General features: G+C 41.3%; 2 protein-coding genes across 4 annotated transcripts in view; one reads left to right on the top strand and one right to left on the bottom strand.

Annotated features, from left to right (window-relative positions):
• Positions 1 to 21,413, bottom strand: part of LOC309557940 (uncharacterized protein C16orf96) — a 61,517-nt gene extending 40,104 nt beyond the window's left edge. Inside the window, exons 1-6 of one of the 2 annotated variants that reach the window (XM_082260813.1) lie at positions 21,327 to 21,413; positions 11,515 to 11,923; positions 8,603 to 8,707; positions 7,473 to 7,553; positions 1,008 to 1,094; positions 676 to 826 (exon numbers count right to left, since the gene is read on the bottom strand). In XM_082260813.1, coding sequence (XP_082116939.1) covers positions 676 to 826; positions 1,008 to 1,094; positions 7,473 to 7,553; positions 8,603 to 8,707; positions 11,515 to 11,923; positions 21,327 to 21,328 — 835 coding nt within the window. In that variant the 5' untranslated portion in view covers positions 21,329 to 21,413. Of the gene's footprint in view, positions 1 to 675; positions 827 to 1,007; positions 1,095 to 7,472; positions 7,554 to 8,602; positions 8,708 to 11,514; positions 12,016 to 21,326 lie in introns of those variants that run through there. The other variant, XM_082260814.1, reaches the window with a different exon arrangement.
• Positions 21,414 to 21,449: 36 nt separating this feature from the next.
• The window catches only part of CDIP1 (cell death inducing p53 target 1), a 39,128-nt gene continuing 37,590 nt past the window's right edge, over positions 21,450 to 22,987 (top strand). The window contains exon 1 of one of the 2 annotated variants that reach the window (XM_082260822.1): positions 21,450 to 21,514. The gene's annotated coding sequence lies outside the window, so the exon portion shown is untranslated. The remainder of the gene's footprint in view (positions 21,515 to 22,987) is intronic. The other variant, XM_082260823.1, reaches the window with a different exon arrangement.

Below are 22,987 nucleotides of genomic sequence, written 5' to 3'. Positions count from 1 at the left end.
CGCAATGTCGCAGTCCCACAAAAAAAATCGCAGATCGCCACCATTACTCGTTAAAAAAAAAACAATAAAAATGACAGAAATCTTTCCCTTAGTTAGTAAACGCAATAACTTTTGCGCAAACCAATCAAAATACGCTTTGTGCAATTTCTTTTACCAAACATATGTAGCAGAAAACAAATTGGCCTAAAATGTTAAAAAAATTAGATTTTTACATTTTTTTGGGGGGGAATTTCATATAAAAAATTAAAAAATATTGTTATTTTTGCAAAATTGTCGCTCTTTTTTTGTTTATAGCGCATGATCAAAAAATCGCACATGTGATCAAATACCACCAAAAGAAAGCTCTGTTTGTGGGAAAAAAAGGACATCAATTTAATTTGGGTACAGCGTCGCACGACTGCGCAATTGTCCGTTAAAGTCACGCAGTGCCGAATCGCAAAATAGGCCCTGGTCAGGAAGGGGGTAAAATCTTCCGGGGCTTAAGTGGTTAAGAAACCACTCCCATTAGATTCACTTCTGGAAATTGGCACAGACAACACACACAGGGATATCTTCAGAATAACAAAAGGTAGGAATCTGCAACAAAGTTTGTCAAAATCCTTGTAATGTACAGAGATCACCCAGAGGATTTTTAAGTCAAGCATGCTGAAGCCAAGTGCATTAGCCGTCACTCACCCATCTCCAGGTCCAGCCGTTTCAGCTCTTCCTCAATACTCTGAACTCGATTCTGCAGCCCCTCGTGTCTGCTGCTGAGGGTCCCCAAACTGTTCAGTACCTTCTTCACATTCTTCTGCTTTGTGTCATTGCTGAGAGCCCAGTCTGAACTCTGTTGTGTGCAGAGACATTTGTTAGATGTGACAGACAAGCAACATGCTGGAGGTCTTCCTCTGAGTGCTTCCACCAGCTAGACATGCAATTATGGCTTTGATCATCATATATAGGCACACTGAGACACCTTCCAGCTCCGCAGTACACACAGTAAATACCCAAGTATACTATAGACTCACTTTCTCGGTCAGTGCGTCATGTAGCAATGGCCAGGTCACCAGCTCCGCTGTGTCAGGGTAGGAGTTCAATCTCTTCTGTAGACCCTCCTATAAGCAATGGTAGACATGATAAAGTGGACCTGTCAGAAAAATTCACACTTTACATGGATGGATCAGGCACATGTCCGTATTATCACATCACTTGATTACAGATCAATCCATTTAAGCACTGGGATGTTGGCACTTTGTAATCCAGTGAGCTTCAATTAAAGCAGAACTCCACCCAAAAGGGGCAGCTCTGCTTGTTCGCACCCTCCTCCCATCCACTGCCACATTTGGCACTTTTTTGGGGGGGAGCGTATACCTGTCAAAACCAGGTACCCGCTCCCACTTCTGGGTGAGATCGCCGCACAATAATTGTGGCGATCTACAAAATTTTGCCCCCCCCCCCCCTGCCTTCTGGGAGACATACAGGTCCCAGAAGACAGCGGGACCATTCAGAACTCGTGCATGCGCAGTAGGAAACGGGCTGTAAAGCCGCAAGACTTTACTTCCTGTTTCCCTTAGTGAAGATGCTGGTGCCTGCACCCGAAGCCGGTGGGCAAATCGGCTAGGGGTGCCGACATTGCGGGATACCTGGGCAGGTAAGTGTTCATATATTAAAAGTCAGCAGCTACAGTATTTTTTACAGGCTGGAACTCCTCTTTAATGTATTATTATCATATTTTTTCGGTGTATAACATGCACAGGCGTATAACACGCACCTTCATTTTAAGAGGGAAGTTTCAGCAAAAAAAATAATTTGAACTTTGAAGAAAAATTAGGGTAGCTCAGAACTTTTTTTTATTAATATTTATTCCACTTATAAGGTAAATCATTTAATATTAATGCATATTCAACAGCCCCCCTGCACATTCCACAGCCCCCTTTACATTCCTCAGCCCCCCCCCAGCATATTACACAGACCCCTTTACTTCACACAGACCCCCTGCACATTACACATCCTCTCTGCACATTACACAGACCCCTTTACATTACACAGACCCCCTGCACATTACACAGCCTCTCTGCACATTACACAGACCGCCTGCACATTACACAGCCTCTCTGCATATTACACAGACCGCCTGCACATTACACAGCCTCTCTGCACATTACACAGACCGCCTGCACATTACACAGCCTCTCTGCACATTACACAGACCGCCTGCACATTACACAGCCTCTCTGCACATTACACAGACCGCCTGCACATTACACAGCCTCTCTGCACATTACACAGACCGCCTGCACATTACACAGCCTCTCTGCACATTACACAGACCCCTTTACATTACACAGACCCCCTGCACATTACACAGCCTCTCTGCACATTACACAGACCGCCTGCACATTACACAGCCTCTCTGCACATTACACAGACCGCCTGCACATTACACAGACCGCCTGCACATTACACAGCCTCTCTGCACATTACACAGACCGCCTGCACATTACACAGCCTCTCTGTACATTACACAGACCCCTTTACATTACACAGACCCCCTGCACATTACATAGACCCCCTGCACATTATGCAGCCCCCCTGCACATCAAGCAGCCCCTTTTACATTACGTAGCGCCCCTTTATTTTACACAGTGCCCCAATACATTTCACAGCCCCCTCCCACTGTACAGTACACAGCCCGTTTCATTATACAGCCCCCCTCCTCTGATGTTTCATGGCCGGTCACGTGACTACTATCCTCCTCCAATTTAAAGCTATACTCGGAGGAAGAGGAACGTGAGGAGGAGAGCGATCAGAAAGAATGAAACTAATAAGGTTTTGACAGGCACCCGTTTTTCAATGACACAATGTAGGTAGGATCTATAAAAAGGGTCTGGCAGTGATTTTTTTCTTAACTTTAGAGTACACTGGCAGGGCTGTCCCAGGGCCAGGAGAGGCGGGGTGGCTGGCCTAACACCCAACCCCCCCCCCCCCCAATGTGTGGCACCCAGGGCAGACTGCCCCTTGCCCCCCCCCCCCCCCGTTGGTACGCCACTGACTGGCAAGCAAGGTCCCGGTTACCAGTAATTCAGGAGATATGTGATTTGCCAACGCCCTTCCTGGCGCCCTCCCCCCAATTGGCTTGTTAAAAAAATATTGGCATATAACACGCACGCATTATTTGCACTCTATTTTCAGGGGGAAAAGTGCATGTTATACTCCGATAAATACGGTAATTAGAATTCAGTCAACTTATTGTTAGGCTTAACTCCTAGGGGTTAAAGCTGAACCCCAGTGTAGCACTTACCACCTCAGGTCGTTGAGAATATGCCCGGGTTCTAACTTACTAGCACAGAGACCACCAAACACACAACCACAGATCCACGCACACACCGGCAATACAGGCTCAGTCTAGGGGATGACTTTATAGCATTTATTACTGATGAACTTCAACAGAAGAGGGGTTTAGGATCCCAGGATACTTCAAAATGATCAATAGCAATAATGGGAAGACAAACCACTCTAATCTTCCTACAGCAGCCTTTCCTAGAGGTAACAGGGAATAGCAAGTATATCTAGGACTCTATCAGAGCAGCCCCAGTCCATGTAGCAACCTCTGGCACTTAGATCCCTTCTAGGACAAGCACACCCAAATTTCACAGCAAGGTCTTTATTCTCAATGTCCTTGGAATTGTCTGCCACCTGGCCTCCACAGGTAAATCATCAGTGAAGAAGATAAAAAGATCCTTCTCCATCCAGTACCAGACATCAGAGCAGTGCCCTCCAGCAAATACTCCTTTACCAGTCTTCCTTGGGACCTCAGCCCAGCTCCCTTCTAGCACAAGCACACCCAAATTCCACAGCAAGGTCTTTACTCTCAATGTCCTTGGAACTGTCTTCCACCCGGCCTCCACAGGTAGATCCTCAGTGAAGGAGATACAAAAAATTATTCTCCTACTCCAGTCGGCTCCATTAAAAACTCCTTTAGAAGTCTTCCTCGGGCCCTCAGCCCAGCTCCTGCTGAGACCCAGACTGCAATCTCCTGTCTCAAAAACTTTCTCCTGTGGGCAGTAGCCTCCCAGGAGACTGGAACCCTCCCTGAAGAGTAAAGGCATGGAAGCTTCCCAAACATTTATCACCTTCTGGACACCGCTTTCCAGGGATTTGATGAGGTATGCAAAATATTCATACTGATCATCTGCATCTACCTGCCCTTAAAGCTTCTTCCAGAAACAGGTGGGAGAAATTAAACACTTAGCTTAGGAAACCCTGAACAGACAAAAACAATAAATCACTGCTTCACTCACTACAGTGAAAACAAAAACCAAATGTACCCAACAGCCTAACTAGGGAGGTGCAACACTGGGTATGGGTGATGTGTATTGTATACTTACATTGGTCAAGCTTGGACCAATGTAACTATGCATATCTCATACCAGAGGTGCCACTGTAGTAATCAGTGCTACTACAGTGACAGCAACAAATCTTCTGAGCCTTGTGTTAAGGATCTTCCACTCTGCTTAGTGACCATAAGGGGTCACTTGCTCAGCACTGCTGCCATTCACAGAATGCTTTGTATTTTTTTTTTTTTAGTGAATGCAAGGCTTCTCTGATTGGATGAGGTGAAGATATTGTGGTCACTGCCCCTCCCTCTCTCCTCATCCAGTCTGAAAATGCCTTGTATTCATTAAACCAAAAATAAGGTGCTCTATGCATGGTGGCAATGGTGAGTCGGTGCCCCCAATGTAGTCAGCGTTCAGAGGAGAAACTGCTCTGAAAAGGACCTAGAAAATCATGGCTATCGCTGTAGTAGTGTAGACTACTAGAGTGATAGTCAGTTTCCCCAGCAGTATGCGGTATCAGGGGCGTAACTACAGGGGTTGCAGGGGTTGCAATCACTACCGGGCCCCATGCTCCAGGGGGCCCGGTAGCAAACCAGTGGGTGAACTTCTAGGATCTCAAAGGTCACACTTGCGACCGGGCCCTGGCATTTCACCACTGTGGGGAGGCCCCAAGATTGCAGGAAGGGGGCCCGCTGCAGAACTTGTGAAAGGATCCTGATGCGGGACCATAATAAAAGGCCATGCAATGAGATTAAAGAGCCCCAGGATTAGTGGGAAGAGCCCCGGGCTTGAAGGGAAGGGCCCCGGCCAGGGGTCTGGGGGGCCCTTCATGGTTTCTTGCATCGGGGCCCTGAAGGTTCTAGTTACGCCTCTGTGCGGTATGCATACTTATGTTGGTCCTAGGTAGACAAATGTAAAGATGCACTCACACTGGCAGTTTTACCCCTGCCTGTGCAGGGTTCACCCCCTTGGTTTAGTTCATTTGTGTAGTGCGAGTGCTCCAAACCATGCCTGGGAACAGTTAAGCGTACCGTGCCCCTTACGTGCATTCCGTACTGGTGTAAACCTTTGTAAACCATGCCTGAGGACAGAACTCTCCACAGATCACTGATCAGGGAAGCAGGGATCACCAGACATGGGAGTAAGTCACACATGTGCAAGTCACAAGCAAGTCTCAAGTCTTAACCTTCAAGCCTCAAGCAAGTCCCAAGTTACTGTGGCGAAAATCAAGCAAGTCAAGTCGAGTCCCTGCTAGAAGTCAAGCAAGTCAAGTCATTTATTTTGGTCAAGTCACAAATCAAGTCAAAATACTCATCTACCCCAACTTTCACCTTTAAATCAGTTAAAAGTCAGTGGTCAGGATAGGTTTTTTTTTTTTTTTCATTAACAAAACTGCTTAGTGTTTTTTTTCTTGGCATATTAAAGAAACACTTTGAATGCCCAAACAGCTCACAATCCTTCGTCCGGTCATGTTTCAACAACACAGTCACTAAAAACATGTTAGTATTTCCATTGTTAAACAGCCAGTGTCCTAAAAATCAGAACACATTGAGGTGTTTTAAGTGACCGTGGTGTCAAAAACATAACAGGCACATTCATTTTGCTTTAACACATCTTGAGAAAATGCAAATATTTCATAACTTAAAAAAGTAAAGTCATTTCGAGTCATAAGTCTGAAGTCAAAGTCAAGTCTCAAGTCATGAATACCAAGTCAAAGTCAAGTCGAGTCTTTTATTAATTTTAGTCTAGCAAGTCTCAAGTCCTCAAACTGGTGACTTAAGTCTGACTTAAGTCAAGTCATGTGACTCAAGTCCCCCACCTCTGGGGATCACTATGGTCTGGTTGGCAGATGCAATGATGTAAGCGTGCCCAGGAACATTTATGGCCGCCCAGTGTGAATGTAGACTAGTGGGGGAGTGTAAGATGGGGGATAATCAAACTCAAGCACAGGTTAGTTCAACCGTGCCCAGTATGTAGTGTACACTCATGGTATGCAAAGCAGATAATACATAGTTTAGGTTTGTTACACAGGAGTTAGACCTCAAATTTCTCAACAGCAGTATAAGCAATACACCTTGGTCAATACACCAAATTTTGACTGGATAGCCAAGGAGCTCAAGCACACTGATGGGGTCAATCCGCTGCTCTCTCTCCAGCCCCGTGATGTGAAATTTAGTAAAACCTGATTGCCATCTGAATATTACCCTGTTCTTTCCCAGACTGAATCTTGCTTTGCAGGAAACTACAAGAGCCAGATATAAAGTCAGAAGTACTATTTAAGAAAACAATAAAGGATAAGTCCAGGCAAAATCTAACTAATGCTAAACCTGCTCTGTCACATTCTAAACCTAATCTATCTAACCCTGTAAAGCAAAAATCACTGTACTTACCTATTCTGCAGCCGATCTGGTCCGGTCCCAGCATCAGCTGTCAGCGGGGACTTTAGCGTTGAGGACAGTGCAGGAGAGGCATCCGTCAATGGAAGCCCCATAGCAAGGGATGTCACTTCCCATTCATTTCACAGCCGTTATCGGTATTCTCCTGCACAGAGCTTCCACTGCTGGAGACCGGACCGGATCGGCTGCAGAATAGGTAAGTACAGTGATTTTTGCTTTACAGGGTTATATAGATTAGGGTTAGAATGTGACACAGAGCAGGTTTAGCGTTACTTAGGTTTTGCCTGGACTTACCCTTTAATTATATTTTGTAATGCACACACTGCTGATTGGTAATGTCTGGTCTTGGAAAGTCTTAAGCCCCATACACACGATCAGATTATCGAACGATCTGTCGTCCGTTTTTTTGTGGCATGCTAGTCTGATGTGGAAAGTGAAGAGGTTATTTTCATACGAATTTTCCCGTACGACAGAATTCTACTTCAGAAGTGATGTCATGTGTTGGATTGCTTTGTATGTGTTCTATCGTCTCTGAGCATGCCTAGTCTTGATCTTAAGATTTTTTTCTGTACTAATGAGACGAAAATCGGACGTTGTATTACGAACGACAAAAATTATATAGCCTGCACATCAGGAATTTTTGTCAGCCGAAAAGTCGGAGTTGGCTGTCGAAAGCACCATACTAACAATCCGAAAACCGGCAGATCGGTCGTCGGACGAATTTTCCCTACATTTTCTTATCGTGTGTACGGGCATTTACCGTCTTGTCCATCAGCAGTGGAATGTTGTGTGTTTGCTCCTCCAGGCCTTGCAGTCTCTTCTCCACCTCCCGAATGTTTATCTGTAGGACACAGCATCAAACTCTGGTATCAATAATGAAAAAACATTAACAGGACATTAAAGTACACAGTTTTGAAACACAGACACTACTATACTAACAGAAAAGAGCCAGTGTCTATCTAAAACCCTCCCAGATATGCAAGCTGCAATGATCAGCCTTCACCATCTGCTGCTTGATAAGCAGCCCTGCAGTGCAGGTCTTGGCAATGCACCCCTGCCCTAATCAAGAAAGCTTTAATAAACTGCTGGGCATTCAGCCAGTGCCTTACAGGTTAGTTTGTCTGCTTACACCCTGGACAGAGTTCTGTCTGACCTTTGTCTTTCTATTTATTCTTTGAATATTTCCTGTGTATAACTTGAAATGTGTTTGTATACTAAGCTTGTCAGTGCTTATCCTGATCATTGACCCGTTACTTTGGTATTGCCAGTATGCACTCTGTCTATATGTCTGGAAACGGAACTCTGTTTAGGTTGGTTGGTCTGAGATTCACCTACCTATCAGCCTGCTAAATGCTCTGACAAGTGCTTTCTAACATCTGTCCTGCCAGTTGGTCGACTATCACCCCTGTAGACAAAGTGGGGGTGATTTACAAAAACTGAAGAGTGCAAAATCTGGTGCAGCTGTGCATGGTAGCCAAAGAGCATCTAACTTCAGCTTGTTCAATTAAGCTTTGACAAAAAAAAAAATGGAAGCTGGTTGGTTTCTATGCAGAGCTACACCAGATTGTGAAACTCTCCAGTTTTAGTAAATTAACCCCAGTAGGTGCAATAATCTCCATGACACAAGCCCTTTTGCATGGAATTCCCACACAGGTGATTTTATTATACATAACTCTAGTCAGTGGGTCACAACTTGGCTCATTTATCCCAAGCATCTGAAAGAAGAACTGTCACATTGACCATAACTTCATGTAAAAATCCTCTTTTTATTTTCTCATGAGGCACTGGACAAATTAAAGAAACCCCTGGTTGGCTACTAAAGGCAATGCATCTTCCTTTAGTCAACCTGAGAAATGATGCTCAATGACTGTATTGCTATCCAGAACTTACCTTAGTAACCAGGTCATTGAGGGAGGCCAATCTGTCTTGCATCATGTTGTTGGCTTGCTGGAGACTGTTGAAGGTGCTGAGAAGTTCCTGGAAGGCACTCATGGCCTAGAAAATAGGCAAACAGAAGATCAAAATCATTAAATGATTAAGAACAGCTCCTTACCTTTGTAAAAAGGCCCTTTAGACCACTCACGTATTTCTCTTAAAAGTTATTACAGCTTAACTAATGGATAATGTGTCTTAAAAAAAAAAAACTAATTAATTTCTTCTAGGTATTTAACCACTTTAAGACTGGAAGGATTTTCCTCCTTCCTGACCTATTTTGCGATTCGGCACTGCGTTACTTTAACAGACAATTGCGCAGTCGTGCGACGCTGTACCCAAATAAAATTGATATCCTTTTTTTCCCACAAATAGAGCTTTCTTTTGGTGGTATTTGATCACCTTGCAGTGCCTAAAATGGAGAGCAACTGCGCATGTACAGAGGAGGGTGAGACAGTGCATTTCTGGATTAAGTATAGGCACTCATTTTTAAATTGTTTGTTACCCAAAAAAAAAAAAACAGATCCTGTTCCCTTAACCACTTAAGCCCCGGAGGATTTTCCTGCTAAAAGACCAGGGGGTATTTTGCGATTCGGCACTGCGTGACTTTAACGGACAATTGCGCGGTCGTGCGACGCTGTACCTAAACGAATTTGACGTCCTTTTTTTCCCACAAACAGAGCTTTCTTTTGGTGGTATTTGATCACCTGTGCGATTTTTTGATCACGCGCTATAAACAAAAAAAGAGCAACAATTTTGCAAAAATAGCAATATTTTTCACATTTTTTTATATGAAATTCCCCAAAAAAAAAATGTAAAAATCAAAATTTTTTAACATTTTTGGCCAATTTGTTTTATCCTACCTATGTTTGGTAAAAAAAATCGCAAAAAGCGTATTTTGATTGGTTTGCGCAAAAGTTATCGCGTTTACTAACAAAGGGAAAGATTTTTGTCATTTTTGTTGTTTTTTTTTTTAACGCGTAATGGCGGCGATCTGCGATTTTTTTTGCGGTACTGCGACATTGCGGCGGACAGATCGGACCCTTGACTGACATTTTTGACACTTTTGGGGTTACCAGTGACATTTTTACAGTAATCAGTGCTATACATATGCACTGTTACTGTAAAAATACACTGGCAGTGAAGGGGTTAACTTTATTTGGGAGGGAGGGGCTGTGTGTGTCCCTAGGGGCGTGATTCTTACTGTGATTGGCTGTGGCTCTAGCTGTAAGGACACTGATCAACGGATCTACATACTAGATCCGAGTAATCAGTGTCTTTACAGCGATGAGAATGACAGGCAGCTTGTTTACACAAGCTGCCTGACATTCTCCCTCTCCCCCGACGATCGCCGAGTGGCCGGCGGACATCGGGTCCGCTGGTCACACGCGCGGGGGGGTGCGTGACCGCGCGGGAGCGGGAGCGCGCCTCCGCGGGCGCGCGCTCGCTCCCCAGACCCTCCCAGGCTAGTGACGTTAATTAACGTCACTCTGCCTGGCAGGGGCTGACCGCCGCAGTAAATCTACTTGCGGCGGTCGGCAAGCAGTTAAAGCATGAATAACAGCACAGTGCTTGTGCTGTGTAATTTGGCCCATTATATCACCTAAAAAACCTGGCTGATCCTGTCTAGCTATACACTTCCCCCTGTAAACTGACTACAGTTTATCACGGCTGCTGAGCCCTGATACCGTGGTCAATTTACGTGCCTCCATCATCCGCAGCTCTCCTCTGTCCTTCTCTGTCCTCTCCTCCGTCTTCTCCCCCCTCCCCTCCCTGCCTGTTTGCTTTGTGTTAGTGCTCCCCCACTGCTGCTGTTATAACCACAATAAAAACATCCTATACCTCTGTAACATAACAATATGGGCCCGCCCTTGTGTCTGTGCTATAGAAAATATATATGCCGATCTTTACCTATATCCGAGCGTCTCCCGGCGCTCACGTGACTGCTCGGCTCTCTCCCCTCCCCTCCTGACGTTAGCGGGAGTGCTCGGCCCCGCCTGCTATAGCTGTCAGCCGAGCAGAGGAGAGACCCGAGGAGTCACGAGAGCACCGGGAGACGCTCTGATATAGGTACAGATCGGCATATTTTTTTATATAACACAGACACAGGGGCACATAACATTATTTCACAGAGGGATGTTTTTATTGTGTTGACTTAACAACCACTTTAATGGTTTACATAGCTATACCTGCAAAAGGGGCCAGCATAAAGTGATCTAGTGGGACTTAATTTTCCCCTAAAGTAAAAATGGGCTCCAAGAGCTCTATCCATAATTGCACAATATGGCAGACTTACCTCAAACAGTGTCGTCCTTACAGTGATGTGGTGTCTGCGTTCTCCCTCATCGATCTATCACTGCCATTGACATTTTGTCCCGGGATTCTTCCACATCCTACTGATTGGCAGGCCACGGATGGCATAAATCCCAAGCATGCTCACAGGAGTTACTATAGCCTAACACCCACAGCTACCCCTTACTGCACATTTATACTGGCCAGTGAGGCTTCCCGTCATAGCTATGGCCCAATAAGAATGTGTTAGGTTAGGGAAGGGATTGGTGGCAAGCTTCAACACCACTTTGATTTGACCCAAGCACTTAGTCCTGGGAGCAAGGGGAGATAGTCACCAATGTTCCAGAGGTACCAAGTATTTCCAAGGATTCAAATCAGAATGGTGGGGGAGAATGGGGAAGGTGTGTGTAGCGGTTGGGAAAAGTGCACTGTTAATAGAATCTGTCACTTTACCTTAACTGGACAAAGGAACCCATTCTCTTTAAAAATTTGCCAGGTTAGCTAATCCTTTCCATTTTTTTTTATGTTTCTCTGGCATCAGGCTTTAAAATTATCAGCCAACTTTGGAAACATCTGACCTTAGTCACTCCATTTTCGTTGACCTCCATCCGTTTCTTGAGCTGCATGAGTTGCCACATCTCCTCCACGGGTTTGTTCTGCGACTGGCTACCTTGGAGAAGGCTGGTAGAGCTGGGCAGGGAGTCTAGCTGGAGAAGTCTGGCCTCCATCTTGGATACTTTGTCCTGTAGCTGGTGGAAGAAAGTGGACGGTCTGCCGGTGTCCTCCACTTGAACTGACATTGGCTGGATGAACTCCCTCTCCTCCGGGGACAGTTTTCTTCGTACATCCCCAAGCTGTAGGTGATCCAGTACACCGTGGAGCAGAGAGTGGAGGGCGTTGAAGTTTACAGCCCCGAGTTCAGGAGAACCTATGGCTAAATTCAAAAGCTCCTGAAGAGAAACAGAGCTGGACATTATGGCGGCAGACCTGGAAGGAATATAGAGGATTACCAGTCAGAAGTAAAAAAGTGCATACAACTTTTCACACCCAGAGACAGACCTAAAATCATTGAGGATATTCCATTTATGAAATTCCTTGTTTAATTTGATGCACCTTACTCAGAATGTTTTAATATTTTTGGTTAACCATATATGGCTGTTTTTGGAACTCCTATAAAAACAGCTGCCCTCTAGTGAAGCCAGTAATACGCTGTGCAGCCTTTACACTCTTCCCCTTCATGATCCTTCTTTTTTAAGCTACATAGGAGTCTATGTATAGCGCATAGCGGACACTGCTATCAGGTGGACACCTCAATGTTTACACTGCGGCCCACATTTCATCATGTCACATTAATAAAATGCATGCCGAGGTGTGGAGCCTGAAGTGTTCCATGGAATTCTTATTGCTTAAGGTTGCAGAGTGTACTATCAGGGAAACCAATATAAAGAAAAAGTGGGGCTTTGAAGGCTCAGCTGAGACGGTCAAAAGACTTGAATGCCACACGGTAATAATTAAAAATACATTTTATTAAGTATCAATCAATAAAAAGGCATGGCAGGCTACGCTACGAGAGGATGTACAAAGGGGCAACAAGTCCCCTCCATATAGATATGGACACCCGGGATTGTCGTATATAGCGTCCTTAGTCTATACAATAATACGGAAGACTTGGACACCCGGGTACATCGTGTACTATCCATACAGAATTGCCTGCCCAAACTATTTTGCACTAATGCGAAGGAAATAATATTGATATCCTTCCATAGTAGTGTTTCCGAATCATCAGATACTAAGTATGCTTTGGGACCTACATGAATTACCTTGATAATGAAATAAAAATTAGTGTACCGCCTACTACATAGTAGATGTACCAATACGTCTCACAGTATAATTTGGATATATGGTCCATGTCTACTCAGATATATCATTACTCCTTACATATCGTGTCCGGATCATTGATCTGCGTCAACTTGGAACACTAGCTGGTTCTCTGGTCTCTGCCCTAAGCCCTGAAGAAGCGAAGTCAAGCGAAACGCGTTGGCAGCACAGGGACCATATCCAACTTTCTTGAGACTTGTACCATCTGGTTACCTACGTAGTGTTCCGAATTTTAACATATGTGTCTATCATATATATATGTGTGTCTTTAGGCATGGTTTCATGCCTTTTTATTGATTGATACTTAACCACTTGCCGACTGCCTAACGACGATTTACGTCGGCAGTCAGTCCCTCACAGGCAAAGTGACGTAGATCTACGTCGCTAGCCTGTGAGGGTCTAGGGAGTGAGCGCGCGCCCCCGGAGGCGTGCACCCGCTCCCGCGTGGTCACGGACCCCCCCGCGCGTGTGACCGGCGGACCCGATGTCCGCCGGTCACTCTGCGATCGCCGCTGCAGAGGAAGAAAGTCAGGCGGCTAGTGTAAACAAGCCGCCTGTCATTCTCCCCTGTGTAGAAACAACGATCACATGGTTCTACTATGTAGGACCGTTGATCATTGTTCCTACAGCCCAAGCCACAGCCAATCACAGTTAGAATCACGCCCCTAGGGACACACACAGCCCCTCCCTCTCAAATAAAGTTAACCCCTTCAGTACCAGTGTCATTTTGCAGTAACAGTACATATGTACAGCACTGATTACTGTAGTAATGTCACTGGTAACCCCAAAAGTGTCAAAAATGTCAGTCAAGAGTCCGATCTGTCCGCCGCAATGTCACAGTACCGCAAAAAAAATCGCAGATCGCCGCCATTACGCGTTAAAAAAAAAACAACAAAAATGACAAAAATCTTTCCCTTTGTTAGTAAACGCGATAACTTTTGCGCAAACCAATCAAAATACGCTTTTTGCGATTTTTTTTACCAAACATATGTAGCATAAAACAAATTGGCCGAAAATGTTAAAAAATTTTGATTTTTACATATTTTTTTTTGGAATTTAATATAAAAAAATTTGAAAAATATTGTTATTTTTGCAAAATTGACGCGCTTTTTTGTTTATATCGCATGATTAAAAAATCGCACAGGTGATCAAATACCACCAAAAGAAAGCTCTGTTTGTGGGAAAAAAAGGACGTCAAATTCGTTTAGGTACAGCGTCGAACGACCGCGCAATTGTCCGTTAAAGTCACGCAGTGCCGAATCGCAAAATACCCCCTGGTCAGGAAGGGGGTAAAATCTTCCGGGGCTTAAGTGGTTAATAAAATGTATTTTTAATTATTACCGTGTGGCATTCAAGTCTTTTGACCATCTCAGCTGAGCCTTCAAAGCCCCACTTTTTCTTTATATTGGTTTTGCAGCATATAGGGGTGTGGCTCATATCTTACGGCAATTTTCTTCATGCTGTACTATCAGGGAGTTATTGGGGAGATTCAACCTCTAATTGTCCTGGTAAACACAGAAAGTAATAGGAAATATAAAATATTACAGTTGTGACTAAAACAGGAATAGAGAGGAACTCTTCTAATGGGGACACGGACACCAGTTCAGGTGACAATTGTCCAAGCTGGCCTCGCACTTTATGATTATGCAATTTCCTACAATTTCACCATCAACGTCCGTCAGCTGTGTGAGGGTCTAACCTACTGGGTAGAAGTTAAAAGGATTATTTAGGTCCACCCTCTTATTACATAGTGGATGACAAATCTAAAAAGATTTATACAATTAGAAGGTTCCATGGATGGCTAGCTTGAGGGTGATTGAACAGCAATATAGTGGGTTTCTTACTAAAGTAGAACGACATGTCACAGGATATGTCTATTTTTTCATCAATCAAAGGAAAAACACAAACATTGGGAGAAGAGTTAAAAAACATATATACTTTACACCTTCTGCCCATGCCATCTATGAGATAGTGGCATCATGGGCCTAGAAATATCCTGGGAGCGCTGTGCACCCCAAAACTTACAAGTGCAAACTCCAGTGCTCTTGCATGTTCTGGAATCCTCAGCATTCCAATGATCTCAACAGAAAGGCCATGATGTCACCTCTGCCTTGGTGCCATGGGCAGAGGCCGGAGTATAGGCTGGCTTCACACCTTTTCATTTTACCAATGCACCTTCAGCATATTGGTGTGTTGTGTTGCCATTTATTTTATTTTATTTTTATGGCACCCCACAACTCCATAACACACCTCACTACCATTCTTTCTTGTGCGTGAGGAAAGAAAAGGTGCAGGTGTGTTTTTCTTTTTGTCCATTCAGGTGAATAAGCAGACCATTCAATGAATGGACATCCCTTCCGCTATGCATGTTAACTGATGCCATACTGCAATGGAGAGGCGTGAAAGGGCCCTTCAAGATAACTATATTTTATATAACTATAAACTTTTCTCCTCGTGTGTGTGCTTGAGGGTCTTACTCTGTAAGAGAACCTTGAATTTTTAAGCAATGTCCACTGCAAAAAGTCATTTTATTACCTTCTAAAAAAATATATAAGCTATAATAAATATTAAACAAAATGCAAAAATAATGAATTAAAAGAACCAAAATATATATATATTTTTTTAATGCACTACTGTAAAGGTAAAAAAAAATCAGCAAACATTTTGTCTAACATTGATTGAGACAGTAAATAAAAATACAATTGTAACATAACATCAGAAGATAAAAATAAACATACATACTAAATAAATCTGCCCATAAATTATTTGTGTCTGTTGTATAACTACATATATAAAAATATATTTATGTGTTTTTGCATATATATGTTTATTTTTTTTCTCAACTATATCAATCTAAAAATATGTGGGTGTGTAGTTTTTTCTATTATTTAGAAAACTAATAATCGAAAAAATAAAGATTAAAACGTTTTTTTTTTTTTTAGATTAAAAGGTATAGAAAAATAATTAATAAAAGAAAATCAATCAAGATTTTTTATATAACATTTGTTGCAACAGTAAAAAAATATATATAATTGTAGCAGAGCAACAGAAAGTAGAAATAAATATGTTGACATAAAAAACATCCTATATAAATAGTGTGTCTGTTGTATAAATCAATATATAAATATATATTTATGTTTTTGATGTTTGTTGCATATCTATATTTTTCCCGCATGTACAGTATGTAGATATACTGTATACTGTGTTTATATATACATTATATACATACACAGGTAAATATATATATATATATATATATATACATATATATATATATACATACATATATATATATATATATATATATATATATATATATATATATATATATACTATATTACTATATACTGTATACATACACACACACACACACATATATATATATATATATATATGTGTGTATATATAGATATCTATATATACATATATATATATATAGATAAATAGATAGATACAGTATATATATATATATATATATATTACATACTAATATTCATGGCCATGAAATAGCTTTTAGCTCACGCATACCTATTCCACTGCAAAACTCTACTACTAAAATCCTTACCTTATCCAACAGTAAACAAAAAAAATCAGAGCTGCTGTACGTAAAGGAATGTAGAGTGCTAGCTCCTCAGACCAGCGGGTGCATGCTGCTGGGTGCCCTGTCTCACATACTGCCCCCTCCTAGCAACCCTTGCAGCCATGCCTCCTGTGTGCAGGCCTAGGAAGTTTTCGGTGGTTGCTAGGAGATGGAGGAACGCCTAGTAATGTGCAGAGGACACTTCTGTCTGTGTTTGTGTCCCTGTTGCTACCTCTCCTGCTAGTAACTTAACCCCCCGCCTGCCTGGGCGGCCTCCATCCATGGTCTCCTCTGTATTCATCACATCACCTCCAGCATGAGGGTGACTAAGAATGTTCCATCATCGCTGACACGCTAATATCTCCTCTATTGTGTCTGATACCAGGGACAGGGGGCAAAGGATGGTAACCACGGGGGACCTGGTACATTATCTATTAGATGGTGATGATGGATAGATAGATAGATAGATAGATAGATAGATAGATAGATAGATAGATAGATAGATAGATAGATAGATAGATAGATAGATAGATAGATAGATAGATAGATAGATAGATAGATAGATAGATAGATAGATAAAGAAAAGAGAGAGAGAGGGAGAGAAAGAAAGTAAGAAAAAAAAAGAAAGAAAGAAACGAGACAGAGAGGAAGAGTGAGAAAGGGAGAAAGAAAGAAAGAAAGAAAGAAAGAAAGAAAGAAAGAAAGAAAGAAAGAAAGAAAGAAAGAAAGAAAGAAAGAAAGAAAGAAAGAAAGAAAGAAAAGAGAGAGAGGGAGAGAAAGAAAGACAGAAAGAAAAGAGAGAGGGAGAGAAAGAAAGAAAGTAAGAAAAAATAAGAAAAAAAAAGAAAGAAATAAAAAGAGACAGAGAGGAAGAGAAAGAAAGGAAGAAAGAAAGAAAGAAAAGAGAGGGAGAGGGGAAGAAAGAAAGAAAGTAAGAAAAAAAGAAAGAAAGAAAAGAGAGAGAGAGGGAGAGAAAGAAAGAAAGTAAGAAAAAAAGAAAGAAAGAAAAGAAAAAGAGAGGGAGAGAAAGAAAGAAAGTAAGAAAAAAAGAAAAAGAGACAGAGAGGAAAAGAAAGAAATGAAGAAAGAAAGAAAATAGAGAGAGAGAGGGGAAGAAAGAAAGAAAGAAAGAAAGAAAGAAAGAAAGAAAGAAAGAAAGAAAGAAAGAAAAGAGACAGAGAGGGAGAGAAAGAAAGGAAGAAAAGAGAGAGAGGGGAAGAAAGAAAGAAAGAAAGAAAGAAAGAAAGAAAGAAAGAAAGAAAGAAAGAAAGAAAGAAAGAAAGAAAGAAAGAAAAGAGAGAGGGAGAGAAAGAAAGAAAGAAAGAAAGAAAGAAAGAAAGAAAGAAGGAAAGAAAAGAGAGAGAGGGGAAGAAAGAAAGAAAGAAAGAAAGAAAAGAGAGAGAGAAGAAGAAAGAAAGAAAGAAAGAAAGAAAGAAAGAAAGAAAGAAAGAAAGAAAGAAAGAAAGAAAGAAAGAAAGAAAGGAAGAGAGAGAGAAAGAAAGATATGTACATAGAATATACTGTGGACAGATGGATGTGATTGGGGATTAGAACCCCTGTGGAGTTTTTGTTGCGGCCCCCTCTCCTGCACACACATACATAGTGATAAGCAGTTGTGTTCACACTCATCCTGGTAACTCTCTGTGAAATTCCTGGCACTCTTCCCAGATATACGGGTCAATGCACTGATGTGGATGAACCCTAAGGACACGGGCAGCTAACAAAAAACTGACAGAGGTTCTTAAGCCTCAATGGTGTCATCAGCCTATAGACAATGTCATCATTGTATGTGTAATTGTTGTTTTTATTGTGTCTATCACAATACAAATTTCATCACCAAAATAAAACTGATCATCCTCCAGGGACAATGCTGCTGCCGGTGCTTTCTTTAGCTCTACATTGTACTAAAAGGCCAATTTTTTTTTATTTTGTATAGAGTACTGTATAGTATAATGTAGGGAATGTGTCCTAATGGGGAAATGTTCTCCTTTTCCTGACTGTAGACACAACCGGAAAGGGAAAGGAATAGACAGATAGTGACAGAACATGTGTGCCCATTGGAGGATTTCCCCTCTACTCTCGTTCTGGGATACCCAAAGAGTTTGGGTGTGGTGATGATGGCCAGAAGGACAAATAGAGCAGGTGAATCTCCTCAGTGGGTGAATCTCCATCAGATTAAGACAGCAATAAAAACCTGACAGGGGCTCTAATCCATCCATATTCTATACAAAGTGAAAAAAAAAAGTTTTTGGCTTCAAGATATACTTTAAAGAAAAATGCCAGCTATGGCAATTTTTACACAGTTACAGTATATTAGTCTAGCTTGGACCAATGTACACTATGTATAGACCATACCTGACCAATGTTCCTGGAAGCTGGAAACTACTGATGTACAGGAGACACCACAACTCCAGTGATCGCTGCTAGCTTCTTGCTGATTGGACAAGGTAGATCGGTGAGCAGTGACATCAAAATCCCCCCTCGCCCAATCAGAGAACGATTTGCATTCATTGAGAAAATGTGAAGCACTCTCTGAATGGTGCGCATGCTGAGCGAGTAACCTCTGGCCGCTCAGCGCAAATAAGGATAATAATAATACTATTGTATAATAATAATAAAAATAAATGTACACATTATAATAACGTATACAAATATTAAGAGTAATCATCATAATAATAATAATGTACTACTAATAATAATACACTTAATAATAATAATAATAATGTATAATAATAATGATGATAATAATAATGTATATTAATAATGATAATAATAATAATAATAATAATAATGTATATTAATAATGATAATAATAATAATGTATAATAATAATGATGATAATAATAATAATAAAAATAATGATGTATAATAATAATGGTGCATATTAAAAATATTAATAAAAATATACAGTGCCTTGAAAAAGTATTCATACCCCCTACAATTTTCCACATTTTGTCATGTTACAACCAAAAACGTAAATGTATTTTATTGGAATTTTATGTGATAGACCAACAAATAATTGTGAAGTGGAAGGAAAATTATAAATGGTTTTTAAAAGTTTTTACTAATAAATATCTGAAAAGTGTGGGGTGCATTTGTATTCAGCTCCCTTTACTCTGATACTAAAATCTAGTGGAACCATTCGCCTTCAGAAGTCACCTAATTAGTAAATAGAGTCCACCTGTGTGTAATTTAATCTCAGTATAAATACAGCTGTTCTGTGAAGCCCTCAGAGGTTTGTAAGAGACCCTTAGTGAACAAACAGTGTCATGAAGGCCAAGGAACACACCAGACAGGTCAGGGATAAAGTTGTGGAGAAGTGTAAAGCAGGATTAGGTTATAAAAAATATCCCAAGCTTTGATCATCTCACTGATCACTGTTCAATCCATCATCCAAAAATGGAAAGAGTATGGCACAACCGCAAACCTACCAAGACATGGCCGTCCACCTAAACTGACAGGCCGGGCAAGGAGAGCATTCATCAGAGAAGCAGCCAAGAGGCCCATGGGAACTCTGGAGGAGCTGCAGAGATCCACAGCTCAGGTGGGAGAATCTGTCTACAGGACAACTATTAGTCGTGCGCTCCACAAATCTGTCCTTTATTTAAGAGTGGCAAGAAGAAAGCCATTGTTGAAAGAAAGCCATAAGAAGTCCCGTTTGCAGTTGAGAGAAGCCATGTGGGGGGGGGGGGGGGCAGCAAACATGTGGAAGAAGGTGCTCTGGTCAGATGAGACCAAAATTGAACTTTTTGGTCTAAAAGCAAAACACTATGTGTGGCGGAAATCTAACACTGCACATCACCCTGAGCACCCTGTGAAACATGGTGGTGGCAGCATCATGTTGTGGGGATGCTTTTCTTCAGCAGGGAAGCTGGTCAGAGTTGATGGGAAGATGGATGGATCCAAATACAGGGCAATCTTAGAAGAAAACCTGTTAGAGTCTGAAAAAGACATGAGACTGGGGCGGAGGTTCACCTTCCAGCAGGACAACGACCCTAAACATACAGTCAGAGCTACAATGGAATAGCTTAGATCAAAGCATATTCATGTGTTAGAATGGCCCAGTCAAAGTCCAGACCTAAATCCAATTGAGAATCTGTGGCAAGACTTGAACATTGCTGTTCACAGACGCTCTCCATCCAATCTGACAGAGCTTGAGATATTTTGCAAAGAAGAATGGGCAAAAATGTCTCTCTAGAATGTGCAAAGCTGGTAGAGACATCCCCAAAAAGACTTGCAGCTGTAATTGCAGGGAAAGGCGGTTCTACAAAGTATTGCCTCAGGTTGGGGGGTGAATACAAATGCAAGTCACACTTTCCACAGATTTGTAAAAGATGTTGAAAGCCATTTATCATTTTCCTTCCACTTCACAATTATGTGCCACTTTGTGTCGGTTTATCACATAAAATCCTAATAAAATACATTTACGTTTTTGGTCGTAACAAAATGTGGAAAATGTCAAGGGGTGTGAATACTTTTTCAAGGCACCGTATATAAAATAACAATAGTGTATATTAATAATATGAATAATAATATTGTATAATAATAGCTTAAAATAATAACAATAATGTACAATAATAACAACAATAATATTGTATAATAATAATAATAATAATAATAATTGTGTATATTAATAATAGTGAATAATAACAATATTAATATTGTATATTAATACTAATAATTTTGTACATTATTAATAATAATAATAATGTATAATAAAACATTTTATAATAATAATCTATTTAGGTCCTAAACAAGCACACATTATCTAAACTTCACCTAAATAAAATAAAAAAAAATGTAACATATTAATAAAAGAATGGAGCACAATTCTTTCCCCCCAACATAGATCCCCCCAGCTCATGGTGACACTACTGTGCTACTGTGTCATAAAGCGAGCTCAGCTAGATCAGCCCATTATTACCTACGCACATTGAACAATAAAGTTACATCATCTTGAATCCCATCTCCCAGCGAATGGGCAGCACCCGCGCTAGAGAGAGAGGAAGTGCGCGCGTCGCCTGCTGGGAGGTGTGGTGTGCGCAGGCCGGGGCGGGGACTACAGCTCCCAGAGTGCCGTGCGAGGAGTAAACAGGAGCAGACGAGAGGTGAGGAGTGAGGTGAGCGCAGGGAACCCTGTGTGTGTGAGGGGTGGGGGTCACACTGGGGTCACCGTGTGTGTGGGGATATTCCTGGGAGTGCCTGAGAGTACCATAGAGGGGAGAATGATTATACCGTCTGTCGATATTTGTTATATATCTCGTCTCTATGGCTCTGGGGGGGGACCTGACTGCAAGAAGAGGGGGGTGGAGAGCTCCATATTATATATATATATATATATATATATATATATATATATATATATATATATATATATATAATACATCACTATATATTATATATAGCTAAATATATTATCTAGTAATGTGTATATATATAATACACTTGGGGGGGGGGGGGGCTGCTAGGACACCATATCATATGTATACTTTACTATATGTGTATACATTACACAGGGGAGGGGTTCCTCACTGAATAATATGGGGGGGGGGGGGCTAGCACACCATATTATATGTATAAAGTACTATATTGTATATTTCTTACTGGGAGGGCTTGACTGTATGATATGGGGGCTACTAGGACATATATATATATATATATATATATATATATATATATAGTAATGGATACATATAACACTTGGGGGTGCCTGCAGGCATGGGTGGGGGGCACCATGTTACATGTATACATATATATAAACATGGGGGGGCACCGTATTACGTGTGTGTGTAATATAGGTATATATATATAATGTGTATGTATGTATGTATGTGTGTATATATATATATATATATATATATATATATATATATATATATATATATATATAATGGTGTGGGGGGGGGGGGGCTGCTAAGGCACCATATATGTATACAGTACAATATCTCATGTATATATGACACTGGGGGGGGCTTGCCTGTATGATATGGGGGAGGGTCTACTAGGAATATATATATATATATATATAATGTATGCATATAATAGCACAGGGGGACCTACCTGCAATCATGGGGGGGGGGGGGGAGCAGGGAACTACCATATTGCATGTTTAAAAAAATATATATATATATCTCATGGGGGGAGGGGCTGCTAGGCCAACACATATGTATACGACGTTACTATAACCTATAGAGTATATATTTTATATAGAGCGTTATACACAGAGTGATAGATTTCAAGCATTTCTTTCTTTTAATTTTTTTTTTTTTTTTTTTTGTTGACCCTGACGTGATTCTTTCTTTAATGTTGATGATTATGGCTTACAGCTAGTGACAACCCTGAAATTCAGTATCTCAGAAGATTGGAATATTACATAAGGCCAAAAAAAAAGGATTTTTAATACAGAAATGTTGACATACTGAAAAGTATACAGTATAGAATGCACTCAGTACTTGGTCGGAGCTCCTTTTGCATGAATTACTGCATCAATGTGACATGGAGGCGATCAGCCTGTGGCACTGCTGAGGTGTTATGGAAGCCCAGGTTTCTTTGATAGCGGCCTTCAGCTCATCTGCATTGTTGGGTCTGGTGTC

The sequence above is a fragment of the Pelophylax lessonae genome, assembly GCF_965119305.1.
Source record: "Pelophylax lessonae genome assembly, chromosome: 6".
Classification (NCBI taxonomy): domain Eukaryota; kingdom Metazoa; phylum Chordata; class Amphibia; order Anura; family Ranidae; genus Pelophylax; species Pelophylax lessonae.
This window is presented reverse-complemented; position numbering and strand designations above follow the sequence as displayed.